We start from the raw sequence: 22,177 nt of genomic DNA, 5'->3' as shown, positions 1-22,177 counted from the left end.
GATACTCCTCCCTTGGGCTCTTGCTCTTTGCTCCCTCCTTGAAAGGTGGTTCTCTGCCTTGGAGCCAGCTGAGTATGGACTGAAACCTCCAGTAACTGTGAGCTAAATAAACCTTTCCTTCATTTTGGGTGTCAGGTATTGGTCCCAGCAATGAGAGAAGAGCAACTGAGACAGCTGGGTGTCAGGTATTGGTCCCAGCAATGAGAGAAGAGCAACTCATCACTGGAGATGGGTTTCTCAAGGTGGACAGGTGACTTTCTTCAGAGTCTCTCCGAATATGTTGAAAACACAGCATCATTTCTGGGCAAGACCTATTGAATCAAATTCCAGGAGGTGGCTATCTTGTGATTGGAGTGTACTGTAGCCAGTCTTCATGCCCCAATTATGAAAGCAGAACGGAGAAAAAAGAACAGTTCACAAAGTTGTGCTGATGCCAGGTGGTGCTTTACAATTGATATTTTCATAAACTTCTTCCCATGTAGTACTCCCAACTAAAGGTCTTATTATGATGCCATATACAGGACATTTAACCTAGGGCTAGACTAGTTAAATATCTTGTCAGTTTAACACAAGAAGTAGAAAACCTAAAACTCTAGTTTTCTTGCATCAGTCCTCATTTTGTGCTTGCTGTCGTTTCCTACACTGGCATCTTCCTATGAAGAAATAGGAGCATGTCATTAGGAGTTACTGTTCTTGCATGGAGAATGCTTTTTTTTTTTTTTTTTAAGAGTTACGTTGTATCTTGTATTATGATTGGCTGGCTTTGAATGATGGAAAATGCAAAATAATGGTGGATTTAAATAAGATGGAAAGTTTATTATTCTCCACATAGGTCTAGGGCTGGTGTGACACCCTAAGACTGGAAATGGAGAGACCACCTATCCTGTTCCTGTGTCATGCATAACTATGATTCACAGCCTAGGTAGGATCAGTATACTGGACAGCTTCAGGAGGATGGATGAGTATTCGTGGGCTCTCAGGCTGGAAATCAGAAGGCCTTCCTCATGACAGTTCTCTGGTTTGAGTGTGGTTTGCTGGAAGCTTGGTTCCCCAGTGTGGTGGTATGCTGAAGGAACCCTTAGCAGGTGCAAGGTAATTAGGGCATGGTGGCACTGCCATCAGAAGAGATTAACACTGGTCTCATGAGAATGAAAGTGAAGCTACCTCACATACATGGTGCCTTATGCACTCAGCCACTTTTCCTTTCTGCTTCATCACTGTAATGGCATGGCTGGGGGATGGGAGTCTTACCAGAGGCCAAGCCTGTGGAGTCTCTGATGTTAGATGGTCAGCCTCTAAAACTGTGAGCTACATAAATATCTTTTTAAAGTACCTTGCCTTGGGAATTGTGTTACAGCAACAGAAAATAGACTAATAGAACAAAAATAACTATTTAGTGCATGATTACTGTCTATTATTATCTAAATAGTGCTTGACAGATGCCCTTAAAATATTGAGTGAATTGAAGCCAAGAATTTAGCTAAGCAACTGTATTCTCATAACATTTAATCTTTCTGTGAATCCTATAATGCAGTTATTACTATTTTTACTTCACAGATGAGGAAATTAAGTGTACTTCCAAATGACAGAGAGTGGAGATTTGAGACTCAAGGTCTGATTTCAGATAACATCTTTTGTAAGGCAGGACAGGAATCATCAGTACTATTCACCAGATATACAAAGATGCATGTCCTGGGCACTTTGGATTTAAGTGTCCTGTCTTGTTTTGGCCCACAAAGTGTGAGCAAGACTGACAGATGTCATGGGCAGAAGCTTTAGGAGCCAGCGCACAATTCATCTTATTCTTTCCCCGTGGCGCAGTGCTGCAGATGGGGCTACTCTGCTGGCTGGTCCTACAGTGAGGGAGTAGGAGTGGAAGGTAGATCGCGGAGACAGGCACAGTGAGGATGTTTGGATGTGTGCATGAGAAATAAGCCTCAGCTTGGGGGGCTGTTAGTTTCTACAGCATATTCTGTCCGACACTTGGTTGATAGACATGGAAGTGTTTTCATATCTGTAGTTATGTTTAGTTGGATCACATGTGCTAGGCATTGTAGATTGCATAAGCTTTTGAGGAAGAACTTTGTAACTGATGTTCTAACATTTTTTTTCTATGACAAAGTCATTACTTGTTCCAAAGCTTCAGTTTATAAATACATATTTCTACCTCAGGGGTCAGACTCTGTTCTCTTTCTTCAAAAACAAAAGCTTAATTTTATTGTGTAACACATAGTTTTCATAGAGGCCATGACATATTTACATAACATGATTTAAGGACAGATCTGAAGATGCTTTTCAGCTTAGTGCTTAAGGAGTCTAACGAAGATAGTTTAAAATGAGGCCCACTAATATTAAAAAATCATTTTTAGGATTTCCCACCTACTATGTGCTGGACACTTGCAAGGCTCTATTTGTAAACGGTTAAGGCAACAGTATTGAGACACATACTCAAGAAGCTCAGGGACCTGGTTATAGAAGATGGAGGGCTTCTTAACAGGTGCCAGGATATGCCTGAGAATTACATTACCATGTTGCTGCCACTTAGACCTAGAATGCAGTGTAGACACTGGAACTGTTAAGGGCTTCCAAAGGAGCAGAAGAGGGCACAGAGGCACAGGAGAGAGACATAGAGAGTGGGGTCAGTGCTATGGGAATGTTGATGGGAAGGAAGGAGTGCTTCCTGGTCTTGGGGGTTTCTGCAGGGTTTATTAGTCTGGGAAATGTGTAAGGAGACTCAATGTATTTGGAAAGGTGTTAGAGAAAAAACATAGAACATTAACTAGAGGGACCTGGACCAGCAGTTTGAGAGACGTAAAAAAACTTGCTCCTTGGTTGCCTGAAGGTGTTCTGAGTAGATATATTCCAGGTTAGTGATGTTGGACCTTTTGGAGCTTTTAGTGATATAAACAGCCTGCTGCGGTGTGAATGCCATAGGTTCACCACCACTCTGGGTTAACTCTAGTAGGCAGGTTTAAAAGGACTAAATTCTTTCATGATCAGTAATATAAGTGGGGATATGGGATTAAAAAGGCTGTCATGGCTTATGCTTTGGTATACATGAAATCATTTTTGTACTTTCTAAAACAAAAATTACCATATGTCATTACTTTTGGGGATGGAGAGGGGATCTTATTGCTCTCATAATTATTTTATTACGGTTGCTGGTTTTTTGGGTTTTTTTGGCGGAACTGGGGATTGAACTCAGGCCCTTGTGCTTGCCAGGCAAGCACTTACTCTGCTGAGCCATCTCCCTGGCCCCTACAGTTACTGTTGACACTACATTTCTTATGAGACAAAAAACTAAATTTTATAGTTTGGTAACTAGTATGTGGCAGGACCATATTCATTAACATAATATATGTCTATTCAAGTAATTTATGACACTCTTTAGGACAGAGTCAGTTGGGAAGCAGTTGATAGACTCTTTACCAATTTTGCACATTTTTCATATTTTATAGTTCTCAAATCAGCAGTTTGGGCCAATATGTAAAACTGTGACAATTTTTGAAGGTTTTTTTTTTTAAGGATCTTAAAAGCAGAAAACAAAACCTTTAATCAAGTACATAGTTTAATTCATCACAATGTGAAATATGTTAGCTTTTCTTGAATAATTTAGGATAAGTACATTTGAAATACTTTTCTATAGTATTTTCATGTAATCCTGAGTTTCTACTTCATTTTAGATGTGTACTGCATAAATACAATCATATAAATTATGAGACGCTTCTGTTTAATCAATTTAAGCTATGTTCTGATGTTTTAACTGATCATAAACAAGTTGGTCTCCAAATAATTCTGAATGTGTGCTATTGTGTTGATGGCAAAACCTTGGTAAACGGGCTTGCCAATCAAACTGATGTAACTCGTAAGCTATCTTTAGGTTGGTGATTGAAATAAAGACATGAGTGTGATTCTTATTTGCTGACAACTTACAATTAATACTATTTTCTATTATGACTTAATTATTAGACATAACATTTTCTTTGAACTTTCTATATTCTGTTAATGTGAACAATCTAGTAAAATGCTAAGTTACCACTCATTAAAAGTACTTTCCAAGAGTCAGAAAAAAGCAGTGTCTTTTCCCATGGATACCTGGGTATTTTAGGTGTATTTAGGTGTTATGATAATGGAATTTCTGTGTAGAATTAGCACATTATATTCAAATCCTAAGTGAAATATCCTTGTAGTAAGTGGAGTGCTTTGCTTAACTTTGTTTTATGCTTAGGGTTAAGAACATAGAAGCTTCTAATTTTACTCTAAAGAAACTCAAGCATAATCAAAGATAGAATAATATAGAAAGTGTGTGTGTGTGAGTGTGAGTGTGTGAGTGTGTGTGTGTGTGTGTAGCTTAGTGATAGAGCACTTGCCAGGCATTCAGGAGATACTGGGTTCAATATCCTGGACTATGTTAAAAAAAAATTACGTCTTTGTAGTTTAGTTTGAAGCAAATACCAAATCTTATATAATCAGTAATTATTTCAGTTCCTTTCCCTAAAAGAAAAGGACTTACAAACATATCCCTGATCTCCTAAAAATGAACAATTCTTTAACCTTAAAAAGTAGTTGGTCAGCACTCAAGTTTTAGATGGTCTTTCAGAAGCTTCATAATTTTCTGAAATGGGACCACACATTGTGATTGATTGATGGATTTTTTTTTTAATCATTAGCTTTCCTGTTCACATGTTTCCTTGACCCTGCCTCTCTCCCTTCCTTGCAATTTTGTTTTGTTTTTAATAAACCAGGTGGCTCTACAGAGATTTTAAAGCATGGATGCTGCCGATTGCATCTTGATGCAAGTTAATCTGATCTTTTGTGAATTGATAGTTTAATCTACAGTTTCCTTAAATTCAGGTTGATTTCTTGGGGGAAAATGACTTACTAGGTGATTGGATGGTCTTTTTCTTTTCTTTTAAATGTATTTGGTACAGGGTCTCACTATGCAGCTTGGACTCATAGTGATTCTCCTGTTTTCAGCATCCCCATCTCTAGGACTACAGGCATGAACCACCATACTCAGTCTCCTTGGCTGCCTCAGTGCACCCAGGGGTGGCCCCAGCGCAGCTTGTGGTGCTGGCAATTGAACCTGGTCCTGCACTTGCCTAAGCAGTGCTTGGTCTGCTGAGGTATCTTGCCAGCCCTGGTTTTGTTGTTGCTGTTGGGAGTTACATAATGTCTCTCTTTTTAGGAGAATGTAGCTATTGATGTACAATGTGGGTCCTTATTATTTGGAATATTTCTCTAAAGAACAACTTTTACATACCTGTTGTAGGCTACCTGGTAGTTGAGTTATATAGGACAGGTAGGATGAATGCTTTTTTTTTTTCCTTTATTAACCACTTTTTAAAGTAAATTAGTTCTCTAGAATACTCTAACATTGAAGGAAGACATTTTTGTTTTTCACTGGAAGCTTTTAAAATCTTTCGTTGTGCTTGGAATTCAGGAGTTTTACCAGAATGTGCCTGGGTGTTGATTTTTCTTCCACCCCATCAATGACTGGAACTTGACCCTTTTCCATCTTTATTTAGTCTCATATCTTCTGCAGTTGTGGGATATTTTCTTGCGTTGTTTGTTTAAGCAGTACCTTTCTTCAGCCCATTTTTCTCCCTTCCCTTTAACCATCATAAACATTTGTTCCTCTGGCTCTGCAGCATCATTCCGTGTCTTACAGTGTAATGCAAGAATTCTTCCTCTTTGTGGTTTTGTCTTGCATTTCTAAATATTTCTTCTGTTTGATCTTTCAGACCATTAATTTTCTCTAAGTAGTGTTCACCCAAATCTTTAATTAGCTGTTAGATTTTTTTATATTTATAAAACAGTATCTTAGCTCCATTTTGATTCAACTAGCAAGTTGATCTCTAGCAAGTTTGTTCTTAGGGGCTGCCTGTTCTGGGTTTCCTGATTGTTCTTCACTGCCTTTGCCTGTTGGGTAGGTAGTGATGCTTTTTTATTGCACTTACTTGAGTCTTTTCACACTGGGCCTCAAAAGTCTGCCAGGGGTGACAGACAAAGTGCTAAGTGTTGAAAGATGCACAATATTCCTGCCCAGGATTAGGAAGGACTTACTGAAGTTGTCCAGATCCCTGTGACTCCTTGGAGACTGCGAGAGCAGAAGGGGCTTCCCAGCACATAGTCTGGTGCTGCCCCTCCCCTTGAGGTCCACCGATATCTGCGGGCAAAACTCTCCCAAGAGCAATAGCATTGTCCTGCCCAAGGAGCCTTTCCTCCTAGAGGGGGAACACTTTACACCAACTCCTTTCGTCTGAGACCTCAGTCTACCATTTAGGTCCACTTGGAATGGATTAGGGAAGGGAAGACTGCAGGGATGTTGTGAAGTTACTATTTTCCCTGAAATCCTGAGGTGCTCTTAAGTTAAATCTTGTTAAGCTGTATAAGCTCACTATTTAGACCTCTTAAATGAGGAAATATAACAGATTTGAAAAACAGTGAGCCTGGAACCTTCTGCCTTAGGTAACTAGTTAACTCTCTCATAGCTTTGGGTCTTTGTTTACCTTCTCAGACTTACCCCCTTTATATTTTTCTTTATTTTTTAGGGAAGGGTCTACAGGGTGTTCAGGGTCTCACTACTAGGTCAGATGCCTAGTGATCCACCTGTTTACAGCCTCCCAAGAGCTGGGATTACAGGTGTGCGCCACTATGCCCAGTCTCAATTGCCGTCTCAGTGCGCCCCAGGGGTGGGACCTATATGGCAGGCCCTGGGATCGAACCCTGAGACCCTGTGCCTACTTGCAGGTGCTTTAATCCACTGAACTGTTTGGCTAGCCCTTATATTTCCTTTTGAGATAAGGTTTCACTAAGTTGCCCACGCTGACCTCAAACTTGTAGTTCTCCTGCCTCCTGAGTAGCTGGGATTACATGCGTGCAACACTATATCTGGATTTAAGGTTACTTTTTTTGGTGTGCATGTGGTGTTCAATCTCTAGGCCACTGAGTGGTGTGGACTTTTTAACAATAGTAATTCTTTCAGCACACAAGGATAGAATATCTTTGCATTTATTTGTGTCATCTTCACTTTCTTTCATTTTTTTATGGCTTTCAGTGTAGAAATCTACTTTCTTCACTTTCTTGGTTGAATGTATTCCTTCCTAAGTAGTTTTTTTTTTTTTTTTAAAGCTATAGATCTTGCTTTCTTGATTTCTTTTTTGGGATAATTTGCTATCATTCTGTAGATATGCTACCAATTTTTGATGTTGATTTTTACATCCTGCAACTTTATTGAATTTACTAATCCAGTTGTTTTTTAGTGAAGTCAAAAACTTAAAACTTATTCTGTGGTTCAGAATATAGTTTGTCTAGGTGAATGCTTTGTGTATACTTATTAATGATATGAACCCCCCCCCCAGTCACCACTGAAGATCCCGACCCACTCTTGGCCTGTGTATTGGTTATGCCCTCCCTGCTGTTTTCATTGCCTCAGTTCTTGACCACAGCTCAACAGGTTGCAATGATTAGTCCAAATCTAACAAGATCAGACATAAAGGGGATAAATCCAAGGTCTTACATTTAGGTTTAAGATGAAGAAAGGGAAAGCGTGATCTGTAAACATAGGTGATGAGCTGCGGGTTGCTCTATGGTACCCCTGAAAGGGTTAGTGTGATAGACTGCACCACTGAATGAAACCAGGTGACTAGATGACACCAAGAGGATTATGTTCAGGTTTGTTGTATCAAGTCTTGAGTGACCGACAAACTAGATAGACATCATCCACAGAAAAACATTGGGTTTTGTTGTGTAATGTGAATTATTTGGCTAGAGGAAAAGGGACTCTGAAGTCTCTCAGAAATTCTATAAGGTGGGCAGACCAAATAGCTCAGAGGATTAAAGTGTCTGCTTAGATGCAGGTAGGGTGTGCTGAGACAACATTTGAGTCTGTTTGTGGTGGTGCATGCCTGTAATCCCAGCACTTGGGAGGCTGTAAACGAGAGGATCACTATGAGTCCGATGTACATAGTGAGACCCTGTATACTCTGTACACCTTGCTCTAAATACAAAAAAGAAAAAACCAAAGCTATAAGGCATTATGTATATATATATTATAGAAAGAAAATTGAAGGTCAGAATAAATGCATCCCTAGCTCTTGGCTTTTAATCTTCTGTTGTTTTTGTTTCAAAACACTGGTATTTACTTTTACCTCTTAGAAGCCGAGTTGATAGCATAGGCTGTATACATAATGGGGAGAAACTTGGAAATATAAGGGGATGGTTACAGATTAAATGAGAGGAAAGAACACTCAAGGCAGAAAAGTAAATATGAGAACATATTTTGGTTACTAGAACAGTAAGTTTATCAGGATTACAGAAAATGTTTAAACATATTTCTCTGTTTTTTTTAAGGTTTTTGATTCCGATGAAGAATCTGGATATCTTGTTCTCACCATAGTTGTATCAGGCCACTTCTTCATTTCTCAAGGACAGACACTACTGGTAGGTTTCATGCTTAGTGATTTAATATGCAAATGTGTTTCTGTATCTCTAGCTTTACATTAATTTTTGTACCCTCAAGTTTCTTCTGTCTCACTGAAATTCATTCATTAAGTTCAAGAAATGAAGCATTATCAAGCCTGTTGTAACGGTGGGAAATAGAGCAGCATACTGGATATTGCCTTCCCTCAAGGAGTTTAGGGTTTATGGGATCAGAATAGATGAAAGGATTGATAATGCCTGCTATAAAGAAGTGTTCTTAATTAGAGAGATTGATTTGAAGACAGGCTAGACTTGCAGAGAAGACTAGGGAGGGTTTTCCAGGTAGGGAAAACAGCAGATACAGAGGGATAACCAAAAGAAAACAAAATGCATTGTTTTTAATTAATGGATCCCTCCATAAATTTCCTAATATTAAAAAGATATCTGTTTTTTATTCTAAATGTATGTATAGATGTGTGTGTGAATATATGTGTATACAATATTTTAAAATGAAGAAATATGTAAAAAAGGAAACAAGAACCACTTTGCTTGAAAGTTTAGGTTCTACTTATTTTTTTCAATTTTTTCAATTTTATTTATTTGGTACAGGGTCTAACTATGCAGCTTGGACTTATAGTGATCTTCGTGTTTCAGTCTCCCCACTACTGGGATTACAGGTGTGCACCACCATGCCCGGTCTTGGTGGCTGGCTTGGTATGCCTGGATTGGGGCTGGCACGGCATGCAGTACCAGGAATCGAACCTGGGTCCTTGTGCTTGCCTAGGCAGGTGCTTAGACTTCTGAGCTATCTCTGCAGCCCCTTAGGTTCTGTTTGATATGCAGAAACAAAATGGATGAAGAAACAAGACAGTCACTAATTTCCAAAGAAATTATACAAGGAAGAAGACTATAAAAAGTTATTGCAGTATTTAAGTGGGGATACTGTCCACACAGACCTAATTCATTCATAACAGCTGATTGCTGACTGTATAGGCATAATTTATTCATTTAACGAATATTCAGTGACCAATTAGAATATGCTAAGCATTTTGGAGGTTGCTAGGGATATCAGTGAGTAGCAAAGACAGAAATTTCTACTGGCAATGAGGATCATCATTCTTGTAGGAGAAACAGATAAGCAGAGGGGCCAAATATATTTGAAAGATTAATTTTGGTGACTGTCTTTCATGTTGTTACGTGATGGTAGCATCCCACATGTGTGTATCGTAACGGTTCATCCTTCCACTTAACTGAAATCAGCCTTGTCAGTGAGTGTGAAGTGACCTGCAAAGACATCTTTGTATTCCTTGTGACTTTTACAACTGCAGCCTGCGTTGCACCGCTTTGCTTTATTGGCACTGTCAGCGCCTGCGTCACCTTATGAGATTAGGTTTCTGTTGCTCCAGGGAAGAGCACACTCCCAGATGAGGGGTGCCTAGCACGGGGCTCGCTCTCCCTTGGCAGTGTGAGGAGTCTTTGCTGAGTGAGGGTGCGGGGCTCCACCCAGTGTTGTCTCTGCCCCATCTTTCTGTCCCCCTCAGCCAGGGATGTTACACACTGGGAAAGTCACTGTGTGTCATGTGAATGAGGTCTGCACTGCTGTTGCAAAGCCGAGTTTATCAGATGTTGAGATGCCCATTGCTGGGAGCTACCAGGGCAGCTCTCTACAGTTTAAATGTGTCTATAGATACATTTCATTACTGAGTTTCTTTATTTGATTTTTCTTTATATTGAAAGGGTATTAGGGATTAAACCCAGGACTTTCACACTGCACTATATTCCCAGCCCCTTTTTATTTTTTTATAATTGAGATGGTCTTCACTAAATTGCTAAGTTAAGTAGTTTAAGGCCTTTTTAAAAATGCCCTTAAAATAGTCTTTAAAAATCATCTCTATTGAGGTATAATTTATATGAAATAAAACTCAGTAATTTTGTGTTCACCTAGACAGGTCTTGACACTCATACACAGTTGTGTGGCTGATATCACAGTCATGGTGGAGGCCTTTCAGGTGACCCTTTCAGGGCTCCCATGTGCACTTTGCAGTGAGGCTCTTCTGTCCACTCTTGGCTCCCAGCAGCCACTGCTGTGCTATTGCTATTGTTTTTGTCTTTTCTTTTTTAAACAAATATTTATAAATATAGGGTTTTTTAGTTGATGGGTAAATTGCATTTATTTACTGTGTACAACATTGTTTTGAAGAATGTGTACATTTTGCAGCGAATATATCTGGCTCAAATTTCATGTAACAGAGTCCTACGATATAGTCTTTTGTATCTGGCTTCTTCTAGCATAATGCTTTTGAGACTCATCCATTTTGAGCACCATCAGTAAGTTCTTCACTGTTCTCATTACCATTGCTTCCCATTACTGAGCAGTATTCCATGGTATGAATGAACCTAACTTACTTATTCACTCAGCTTCTGATGGGTAGATGTTTGGGCTGTTTCTTTCTTTTCTTACGAATAATGCTGCTAAACACATACAAGCTTTTGTATGCGTATGTGTTTTCCTTTTTCTTTGGTAAATGCCCAAGAGAGGAACTGTTGGGTCATATGGAATGTGTGTGTGTGTGTGTGTGTGTGTGTGTGTGTGTGTCTGCCTGTCTGTCTGTCTCTCTCTCTCGCTCTCGCTCGCTCTCTCTCGCTCTCGCTCTCGCTCTCGCTCTCTCTCTCTCTCTCTCTCTCTTTTTGGAATGTGTCCCTTTAACAAACTGCCAACCTATGTTTCAAAGTTCCATTCTTATACCATAAACAGGGTACAAGAATATGAGGTGTTCTGTATCCTCTCCAACGCTTGGTATTGTCAGTCATTTTACATTTTAACTAGTAGATGTGTAGTGGTGTCTTACAGAGGTTTTAATTTGCCTTTCTTTTCATGTGCTTGTTTGCCATTTGTATGTCTCCTAGGGGACCTGTCTGCTCATGCCTCTTAATAACTATTTTCCATTGACTTGTTTACCTTCTCATATTTGACTTATAAAAGTTCTTATTCTGGTTACAGTCTTTCATCAGAAATATGTTTTGCAAGGGTAGAAATATTTTCTATAGTATCTTCTGAAGCTAATTAAAATATTTGGAGTCCAAATTTTTCTCTTCTGTTTCATGCTTTTTGTATGGTACTTAATAAATTTTCATCTATTCCAAGATTGCAAGATAAATTTCTGTTTTCTTCTAGAAATTTTACATAGTTGTAGCTTTGTATTTAAAACTGTGGCCTAGGGCTGGTGAGATGGCTCAGTGGTCTAAAGCACCTACTTGGAACAAACTTGGCAAAGCACAGGGACCGCTGTTTGATCCCCCAGCACCACATACCAGCCAGCCCTGCCCCCAGGTGGGCTGAGCTGGCCACACACACACACACACACACACACAAATAAATGTTTTTTTAAAAATTAAAAAATAAATAAAACTTTGGCCTATTATTAAATTTTTAGTATTGATTTATTATTGTAGAAAATATTTTCTTTCCCTTAAAGCAATATTATAAGATGTAATCATGCATCTTGGGGAATTTATTTTTAAAAGTAATTTTAAAGTAAGCATTGACTTTTAATATGATGGAAGTTAAGGATTTGGGTCTATTTCTTGCAAATAGAGATCAGTTATTCCAGGATTATTTATGGAAAAGCCTGCTTTTCATCATTGAATTGCCTTGGTGCCTTTTGAAAATGATTGCTGAGTATTGTATGTGTTGTTTTATTTCTGGCCTCCTCTGTTCTGTTGACCTATGTGTCTCCTTACTGCAATCACAGGCTCTTGATTTCTTTTACTTTATTATAATTTTTGAATTCAGGTAGTATGATTCCTCCAACTGTGTTCTTTTTCGAAGTTGTTTTGCCCATCTAGGTTATTTACATTTTCATGTAAATTTTTAGAATGTGCCTTCCTACAAAAGAGCTTGCTAATGTTTTCAGTGCGACTGTTTTGAATCTATAAGTCAATTTGGGGAGAATGGACTTCCTACTAAGTCTACCAGCCTCTGAGCATGTTTTAAATCTCCAAGTATTTGTAGCTTCTTGTAATTTCTCTTAGTAGTGTTTTGCAGTTTTCACAGACTAGTCTTGTAATGATTTCTTAAGTTGGCCCATACATATTTCATATCTTTGTTATTATAAATAGAATTTTTGAAATTTGAATAGCTGATAGTTTGTTGCTAGTATGTAGAAACACAAGGTGAATATTAAAAACTAGATGTATCCTGTGGTCTCAGGTACTACATGGCTTTCACATATGCTTCTTAGGATTTTCTACATTGCCTGTTTACTGGAACTGAAGGTAGTTTCACCTTCTCCTTTCCAGTCTGTTTGCTCTCCCGGGGTCCTCCACCCTGTTCCTCTAACTTATGCTGGCTAGATTGTGAGAGTTGATGTCCTTTCCTTGTTTATAGTCTTAGGAAAACACTCGTTCTTTCCATCATACAGTATAATGTTAGCTATAAATTTTTTTTCATGGATATACCTTATGAGATTGAGGAAATTCCCTTCCATTCCTGGTTTTACCCAGTCGCCTTGTTCCCCTTTAAGATTCTGGTAATTTGGGCTGGTGAGATGGCTCAGTGGTCTAAAGCACCTACTTGGAACAAACTTCACAAAGCACAGGGACCACGGTTCGATCCCCCAGCACCACATGCCAGCCAGCCCTGCCCCCTGGTGGGCTGAGCTGGCCACACACACACACACACACACACACACACAAATAAATAAATGTTTAAAAAAAAAAAAGATTCTGGTAATTTCTAAATAAAAATGTTTTATGTATTTAGGGTGTTTAGTGTGTTTTGTACATTTTTTTGTTTGTTTTGTTTTTGTCTTTTTGAGATAGGATCTTCTTATGCAGTTCAGGCTGGCCTTGGGCTCACTTTGTAGCCCAGGCTGGTCTCATACTTGCAATGACCCTCTTGCTTTAGCCTCCTGAGTGCTGGGATTACAGCTGTGTACCACTAGGCTCAGCTAGTGTGGTGTTTTAACATATAAATATGTGAAATGATTACTATAGTCAAGCTATTGACACATCAGCGCCTGGTATAGTTACTGTGTGTGAAAATTTAAGATCTACTCACAATAGAGTATTATTAATTTAGTCACCATGCTGCTTTAAGGCCTCTAGAACTTATCCATCCTATGTAACTCAAGCTTTGCACCCTTGGACCAACATCTCCCACTTCTTCCATACTGGTAACCACTGTTCCAGTCTCTGCTTTTATGAAATAAACTTTATAAGGTACTACATGTGAGATCATGTAATATTTTTCTATTTATTATTTCACTTAACGTAAGGTACTTCAGGCTTATATGTATTGTCCAAAATGGCAAGATTTCTTTTTTTAAAAGCTGAATAATATTCCACTGTATGTGTATGCATGTGTTTGTTTATCCATCAGTGGACATTTAGGTTGCTTTTATTTCTTAGCTGTTGAAACAGTGCTTCAGTAAGCATGGGAGTGCAGCTGCCTCTTCCAAATACTGATTTCATTTCCTTTGGTCATACACCTAGAAGGGAGATTTGCTAGATAATATAGGAGTTCTATTCTAATTTTTTTGACAAAGCTTCATACTGTTTTCCATAATATGTGTACCCCACTAATACTACGTAAGGGTTCCCCTCTTTTCACTTCCTCACCATCAGTTTTTATCTTTTGTCCTTTTTTGTTTGTTTGTTTGCTTTTTGTGTGTGTGTGTGTGTTTTTTTTTTTTTTTTTTTTTTTGTGAAACCAGGGATTGAACTCAGGCCCTTGCACTTGCCAGGGAAGTGCTTACTCCATTGAGGCATCTCCCCAGCTTCTACCTTTTGTCTTTTTGATAGTGGGCACTCTCAGAAATCTGAGTGATGCACACTGCAGGTTTGATTAGTCATGTTGAGCACTTTCCGGAAGCTTGCCAGCTCTCAGTCTGTCTGTGGAGAATTGTCTATTTCAGTCTGCTGTAATTGGGATAGTCAATGTCCCTTGAATACCTCTGTGTGAAGACTTTCCCCAGAGTAGTATCAGAATGTGTGGGGCTTAATGGGAAGCTCAGGGTATAGGGGCATGACTTTGAAATAGTGTGGGGCCCAGCCCCTTTTTCTGCTCTCTTGCTGCCTGGCCTCAAGGTGAGTGGTTTTGTTCTCTTCCACCATGATGGGCCCCGTAGGCCTGCAGCACTGGGGCAACTGATGACGGACGGGAGCCCCCAGGCCTGGGCTGGAGAACACTCTCCTCTCTGGGACTGATTATCTCAGGTGTTTGCTGCAGTGACAGGAAGCTGACTAATGCATGGTTCTCTCTAAATTTTAAGTGGATTATTTGCTTTTGCTATTGCTTTGCATTCTTTATATATTTTGGTATTAACCTCTTGTCAGACTTGAAGTTTGGGAAACTTTTCTTCCTTTCCATGTGTTGCCTTTTCATCGTTTCCTTCACTTTGGTTTGCCAAGTTTTTAATCATGAAGTAGGAGTTGAGGGGTTTTTTAAAAAAAAATACTTTTCTTCATCTATTGAGATGCTATATTTTTATTTATCTCTGTTAATAGATTTTTAAAGTACCAGTTTTTACTGAATTAAAGTTTATTGTAGAAGTATTTGATTTTAGGGCTGGAGAGATGGCTCAGTGGTCTAAAGCACCTACTTTTGGAACAAGCTTGTCTAAAGCACAGGGACCACGGTTCAATCCCCCAGCACCACATGCCAGCCAGCCGCGCCCCCTGGTGGGCTGAGCTGGACACACACACACACACACACACACACACACACACACACACAATAAATGTTAAAAAAAAGAAGTATTTGATTTTAAATATTACATGTGTATGATAAAAGTAAGAATACATATTTTAAAGGTATTTTATTCCCTAAAGAAACAGTTTTCATCAATTCATAGAATATATTCACAGTATGGGACATCTATGGCAAGTTTTAGCCACTAGTGTTGTTAGTGTGAGAATCCAGTTGTGGATGAAAATGCTGTTGATTCTCTCATTTTTATGAAAGCTGACTCTTCCCCACCCACAAATCACTGCTTTTGGGAAAACTGGTAGCTAATGCTCAGTAACAGCTCCATGGATATAATATGCTTTGTGAAAATTCAAATAGGCCAACAAGGCTTTGGGTTTCCTGCCTGGCTCTGAGCTGCTGTTTGAACTCCATTTCCCTGGAACTTCATAGGCCTGTTTGCTGTCTCCCGTGAGTCCCACAGGATGGATGCAGAGCTTTAGGCTGACCCGTGTGTGGTGTTTACTGATGTTTCCAGTTTCCCTTTTGAAACCAAGGGAAGTGAGACCTTGTTTAGCATCTGCACTCAGCTGCAGATGTCACTGTGGAGAGCTCCGTGTGGACCTCCACCAGGCATTCCCTTGCCATTTATGTCACAGGGTTGATGTAGCAAGAAGGCTGAGAACCTTGGCCAGGTCCTGGTCTGCCTTGGACTTGAGCTCAGCTGGCATCTGCATTCCAGCATTGGTATCTGAAGAGATCGTCCCTTGACTGTTTTGGGCCTTTAATTTTTATTTTTCATGGTTGGTAAACACATAAGTTTCCTACCTTAACCATTTTTCAGCATATGTGTCAGTGGCGGCCACCACCATAATCTCTCTCCAGAACTCTTTTCATCTTGCAGAACTGAAACTTCTTATTAATCAAACAACAACTCCTTCTTTCTCCCTTCTCTATCCTGGGTCATTGCTGTTCTACTGTCTGGCTATGAATTTGACTGTTCTGGGTACCTCATGTAAGTAGACTCATATAATATTTATCTTTTTGGACTGGATTATTTCACTTAGCATAATGCCCTTGAAGTTCATTCATGTGATAGCGTTTGTCAGAGTTTCTTTACTTTTTAGGGCTGAGTAATATTTTACTGTATTAATATATATTTTTTGTTTGCTAGGGGCTGGGGAGATAGCTCAGTGGCTTAAATACCTGCCTGGCAAACGCAAGGTCCTGAATTTGATTCCTGGTACCAGGAAAAAAAAAAAAAAAAAAGGATCCAAACAGGCCATTACCAGGATCCTCCCGCTATATTGTGTTACCAGTTGATCAGTCAGTGAACACTTAGGTTGCTTCCACTTTGTGCTTAAGAATACAACTGTGAATATGAATGGACAGATATGTTTGAAACCTTTCCTTTCCTTCAGTTCTTTGGGTATGAATATTTAAGTAGAATTGGTAAATGATATGATAATTCTGTTTTTACTGTCTTTTTAAAATCATTTATTTGTATAGGGTCTTGCTGTGCACCTCAGACTCATAGTGATCCTCCTGTCTCAGCCTTCTCAGCGCTGGGATTATAGGCATGTGCCACCACACCTGGTTTCAGTGGCTGGTACAGCAGCACAGCATGCATTACCAGGGATCAAACCCAGGTCCTTGGTCTTGCCAGGCAGGTGCTTAGACTGCTGAGCTATCGCCCCAGCCCAATAATTCTATTTTTAATAGAACAGTGCTTATACTATTTTACATTTCTGCTAATAGTCCACAGGGTCCAGTCTTTCTATATCTTCACCCATACTTGTTATTCATTCCCTGAGGTTGGGGGTGTCACTCAGAGGTAGACCACTTGCCTAGGATGTGCAATGCTCTGGTTTGACTCCCTGAATGACAAAAGAAAATAAAGACTTTTCCTATAATAATTGTAACAATAAAACTGCATTATGAGCTTCACGGGCTTGTATAATGCCTGGATTATTAAACATCTGGGTGTGTTTGGGTGGATCGTGGAGGCTGACCTTCTGTACTGTGTCTGATCCTTGGCCCCTTCATCTCCAGTGCAGTTAGTTCCCTGGCTCTAGTTCCGTGCTATCGTGAGTAAGCAGCCTTGCTTCACCAGGGGCTTCTGTCATGATGTTCCTGCCTCAAGCCTTCCACCAGGGGCTGGATCCTCCGAAACTGTGAGCCATGTTAAGCTAGGAGGCTCCTTTAAATTATGAGACTTCAGGTGTTGTGTCCCAGAAATGAAAAGCGGATGGATGCAGAAGCTGTCCTCCTGTGGATGAGGGGGTATCACGTGGTTTTGATTCGAATTTCCCTAATGATTGCTGAGGGTGAGTGCCTTGTATGTGCTTGTTGGCCATTTGTATGTCTTCTTTAGAGCAGGGTCTGATGAGGGCTTTATTGTTGAGCTGTAGGATTGGGCTTATCCCCCTGTACACTATCATTGCTGTCCACGCACATGCATAGGAAATACACGTTCAGTAGGTCAATGTAGATTTTTTTTTTCCCCACCTGGTCTCAGGTGATCTTCTCCAACCATCTCTTCTTTTAGCTTGGGCTAGGTGTAGACTCAGTACTTTAGTACATTGGATGGATGGTGGAGACTTGGAAGCAGTGTGTTTCTGGGGTATTGAATTATTCACTATAGTTCTCTCTGCCTCCTCCTGCTTGGCCTGATCGCCTCTGTTAGGTGTCTCTCCTCTGGGCCCTGGAGCTCGTGAAAAAAGTGCACTTCTCTTTGGTGGACTGTCCTCTTTCCTTACATTCCATACTTATTAGGGAGAATAGCATTTTATAAGTGGTTTCAGTTACAAATCTTCAACCACAACTCCCCAGTTTGTATTTTTCTCTCAGTTTTGCTTATGTTAATTTTTTTATTTTTATTACATGACCAAATTTATGCCTTTCTTTTATCACATCTGGAATTTAAGGTACAGAAATGAATTACTGATTATTTCTCCTAAAAAAGGTTAGAGAATTCATAAACCCTTTTGGCTATTTCTCCAAATTTAAAAAACACATTTGCACTCATCTCCCTTCTCAACCTAGGAGTTGGGAAGCCAAAGTGTCAAGCCAAGTTTTGAAAGATACCCAGAGAGGGCAATGATTTCCCAAGACCACAGACATTATCTTAGACACTCCTTGCTTATGTGAGTCAGTTCTGATCCAGCAGGACAGTCTTTACCTAAACATAATTATGCCTGAGACACAAGTTAAATAATCTTGAAACAATTTTAATTCTCTTTGCTTGGGAAACCTGGGTCATAACTTTGATAGGGGTCATAGCTTTTGGTTTTAGTTTCCCTTGTATTTTTCACACCCACCCCCACCCAAATATTCTTCTAAAAGAATTTTTTCATTTACCAGTAAAAATATTACATTATGAACTCTGTAGTTTGCAAACATGAATTTTAATCCAGTTTTTAAAATGGCCAAATGAATTTCAACTGTAGAATATTCTAGGAGGAAGGATTTAGCACAAACCTTCAGAATCTAGTTGTTCACATATTTAAGCTTCTTAAATTGAAGTTAGTCTTTTCTTCAGCCACTTTTTCTGGAAGATAAGGGAACACAAAGCTCTCTATAACTTTATCATCCATTCCCATCATTTAAAACCGCTGGCGTTGTCTTAGTTACTTCCTTTGGTGCCACCCGTACCTAGATAGGTCTTCTCTGTTTAGTAAGTGTATCCAGTCACTCCCAGAACCATGTTACACCAAGCAGTGACCTAAACCATTGTCATACCCTCCCATGATCCTACACCCCCCCATCCAACTTCTCCTAAATCCCCACCTATGAGTACTTCAAGCTTTAGGGGGACATTTAGATATAATCTATAACACACATCAACTTAGTTTCACTGTTTTGGTGTCTTGTCATATCTTTTAGAGATATTATAGACAGCTGAGTTAAGTAGAAACATATAGGCAGTCTTCCAGCGCTACCCCTTGAGGGAGTCAGTGCAGACGATGAGGACACATACAGCAAGTTAGAGGTGCATCTGTCATGGGCCAGACCTTAAGAAAAGATGGAATGTTCAGGTCTACATGCCTCCCAAAGGATAAGCAATAAATTGAAGATTATGTTATAATTGGTATCACCTGGTCCAGTACAGGCTAGGTATCAGTCACCTAGATAGGTGACCTGACCTCCTGAAATGTGGCTTTCAAAAATGATCTTTGTTCTTTCCATGTGTATTGGCTATATGACCTCATTCTCCACTGGTCAATGTTACCTAGGCGGCTATGCTTGTAATCTTATCGGTTGATCATAGTTTTGACCTGTATTGTACCTACCTTGTGATTTTGCTCTCTGAAACTTCTTTTGAGAATTGGGCTCTTTGCAACCTGCTTTTGGGGCCCCTTTTGCTCTTGGGAGCTCACTCCATAGAGTTTTCCTACTCTTATTCTGCTGTTCCTTAGAATTTATTTTTTGATTTGGGGAAACACAAACTCTTGGGAGTTATATTATTTCCTTCATATCAAAGAGTTGTTTTAGTAAGAATCCAAGCATTTTGCTGCTCTTTATCCTTTTCCACATCTAAATAAACTTATATATTCATCACTTAATACAGTGATACCTCAGTTATCAAACTCAATTTGTTCCAAATTCTTGCTTGAACACCCAGAAATTTAGGAAACTAAATATATGTTTCTCTTAACAAATAATGGAGGGGCCGGAGAGATGGCTCAGTAGAATAAATGCTTGCCCAGCAAGCACAAGGGCCTGAGTTCAGTCCCTGGTTCAAATAAATAAATAAATTAAATAAATAAATAAATAAATAAATGGAAAATCAAATAATTGGTTCTGAGGCCCTAAAATTATACTTATAAGTTCATATTTTTAGGTCTTTAGCAAATTTGTAATTTCTTTCCTCTTCAACTCCATCATGGTGCTCACAGTTTTTCTCTTAGTTTTACTACTGGTATCACTGACTTCCTTTGGAGCCATGGTTATATTGAAATAAAGTGCAAAAATAAATTAATAAACCACAGTGACGAATGTTTTATTGCACAAACAAACACTGTTTGCTGGGGGAGGGCAGTGTCAGGCTGCAGCCTTTGTGTCTGCTGCGAGATGCAGCAACATGTGACTCAAAGATTTTTTCAAGTCAGATTTTCAGTTGTACTGTGGAGCAAAGTTGAGAACACTGAGCAGATTTTTTTCAAACTGCTGTTCAAGCAGTGGAAAGTTCGAGCTTGGAGGCCTTCTACAATTGCTATGACTCGTATTGGCGTGAAGAGTTACTTATTCCTCTGAGAGGCATGGGAGGTGCCCGCCACCATCCCTCCCCAGTCTCCCAGCTTTTCAGCTGTCCTTGGGGGTCTAAGCTGCCTGCCTGCCTGCCTGCCTGCCTTAGTGGGAATCCAGTGTGTGGTGCTCTAGATGCCTGGGCCTTTTCTCTTTAACTTAACCATCTGATGCAGCTTGTTGGAGGCAGGGGAACCTGGTCTCTACAGACTGGGGAGTTACAAACAATAGAAACTTCCTCCTCGAGATTGTAGAGTTTGGGACATCCAAGAAGATCAAAGCTTGCTTTCTGGTGCTGTGAGCTGGTGTCATTTCTTATACTAGGAAGGCTGTACAGTATTTACACATGTGGGTAAGGTTGCAGCATCCTCCTGAGGGGAGGAACACTTGAGTCCTTATATGTGAAAGAATGCAAAAACAAAGAGGGATGGGTGCTGTGTCCTTGTGTAAGCCCCTTTTAAGGGCAGTCCCATGTATAAGAGCTCTGCTCCCAGGACTCAGTCACCTGTTATAGGCCTCCTGCTTCACAAATTCACACTAGTGGTAAAGTTTCAACATAGGCATTTAGGGGACACAGTCTGCCATAGTGGAGGGATATAGTCTGAATTCAGCTAAATAAATGCTACAGAAAAAAATGACCTAAGTATTTTGATGGCTCTTGTTTCTTCAAGCCTTCCTCAGGCAGCGGTCCTCTTCCTGACCTTCCCAACACTCCTGGTGGTGCCTGCCCAGTGTCCCATTTCAGGTGGTGCCAGGAAGACATGGACCCAAATGCAGTATAGTTGTATGAAATTCTGTGTTCTGTTAGTACAGGAAGGAGAGCTGGCGACCTCCTGTAACTGGGGTAGGTATAGTGAATCTCAGCAAAGCTTGTCCAAATCCTGTCTTCTTGTTTCACTGTCTTTTGCCAGACTCTAGGAAGATTCACATTTTGCTGGACTGTGGCCTTTTTATTCTTGGGACTTATCATGTTATTCCAGAAAGATTTACAGGAACAGTCAGCTTCTAATTCATGGAATGTTTACAAGCATTGGATTCACATCTGCATCTTTTTCAGAGCTGTCAGTGCACAGAGCCTGTGAATGTGTCTCTTCTCCAAGCTTTTTAGCCTTCTGGAAATCTACAGTGTCCTTCCCATTTTCTGCTGGAATACTGAGGTTGTCTCTTTGACATTATTGGACATATGTCTATAAAATCAGTGCCTAAAGCAAACAGGCTACCTCACTCCTGAGATGAATGTTCTGTCTGGTTAAGGTTAGCTATCAGTTGCTAGGCATCCTAGTGTTATGCATTACTAACTTCACAAAAGTGTAAAAATAAAGGACTGTTTTATTGTGAAAAGAAAAAAATATATATATACACACACAAAAGAGTTAGGATAGATATACAGCTACTTTCTCTTATTTCATTGAGAATAAAAGTTTTAACTAATATTCTTTAGACGAGATATCATGTCTGCATCTCATCCTCTGAGTAAGTACTATGAAGATAGCAATATGCAATGTATTAATTATTGTAACTATCCTAATGTGTTTTGAAACTGTTTCATTGCTACTGTATCTTTTTTTCTCATTAAAATATAAAAAATAAGAATGTTAAATTTTTGAATATATATTAAAATGTTTTACTTGATTTATCATTGGCATCTCTTAAAATGGTTTTTTGGAGTGTAATTTATTTTGGATAAAGAATATCATTGAGTTCACTGAAATTTGATGAATCCGTACAACATGATGTGGAAGAATTCTCTGATTTCAGTGTATTCCTGCTGTCTCCTGCTCTCCTCTCCAGACCGCTGCAGTCTCTCTCTCTCTCTCTCTC

The 22,177-nt window shown here is 39.6% G+C and overlaps 1 protein-coding gene across 1 annotated transcript in view; it reads left to right on the top strand.

Annotated features, from left to right (window-relative positions):
- The window catches only part of Rec114 (REC114 meiotic recombination protein), an 87,450-nt gene that overhangs the window by 6,718 nt on the left and 58,555 nt on the right, over positions 1 to 22,177 (top strand). Inside the window, exon 2 of the mRNA XM_004628748.1 lies at positions 8,356 to 8,445. Coding sequence (XP_004628805.1) covers positions 8,356 to 8,445 — 90 coding nt within the window. The remainder of the gene's footprint in view (positions 1 to 8,355; positions 8,446 to 22,177) is intronic.

This window comes from Octodon degus, unplaced genomic scaffold (genome assembly GCF_000260255.1).
Source record: "Octodon degus isolate 3935 unplaced genomic scaffold, OctDeg1.0 scaffold00026, whole genome shotgun sequence".
Taxonomy (NCBI): domain Eukaryota; kingdom Metazoa; phylum Chordata; class Mammalia; order Rodentia; family Octodontidae; genus Octodon; species Octodon degus.
This window is presented reverse-complemented; position numbering and strand designations above follow the sequence as displayed.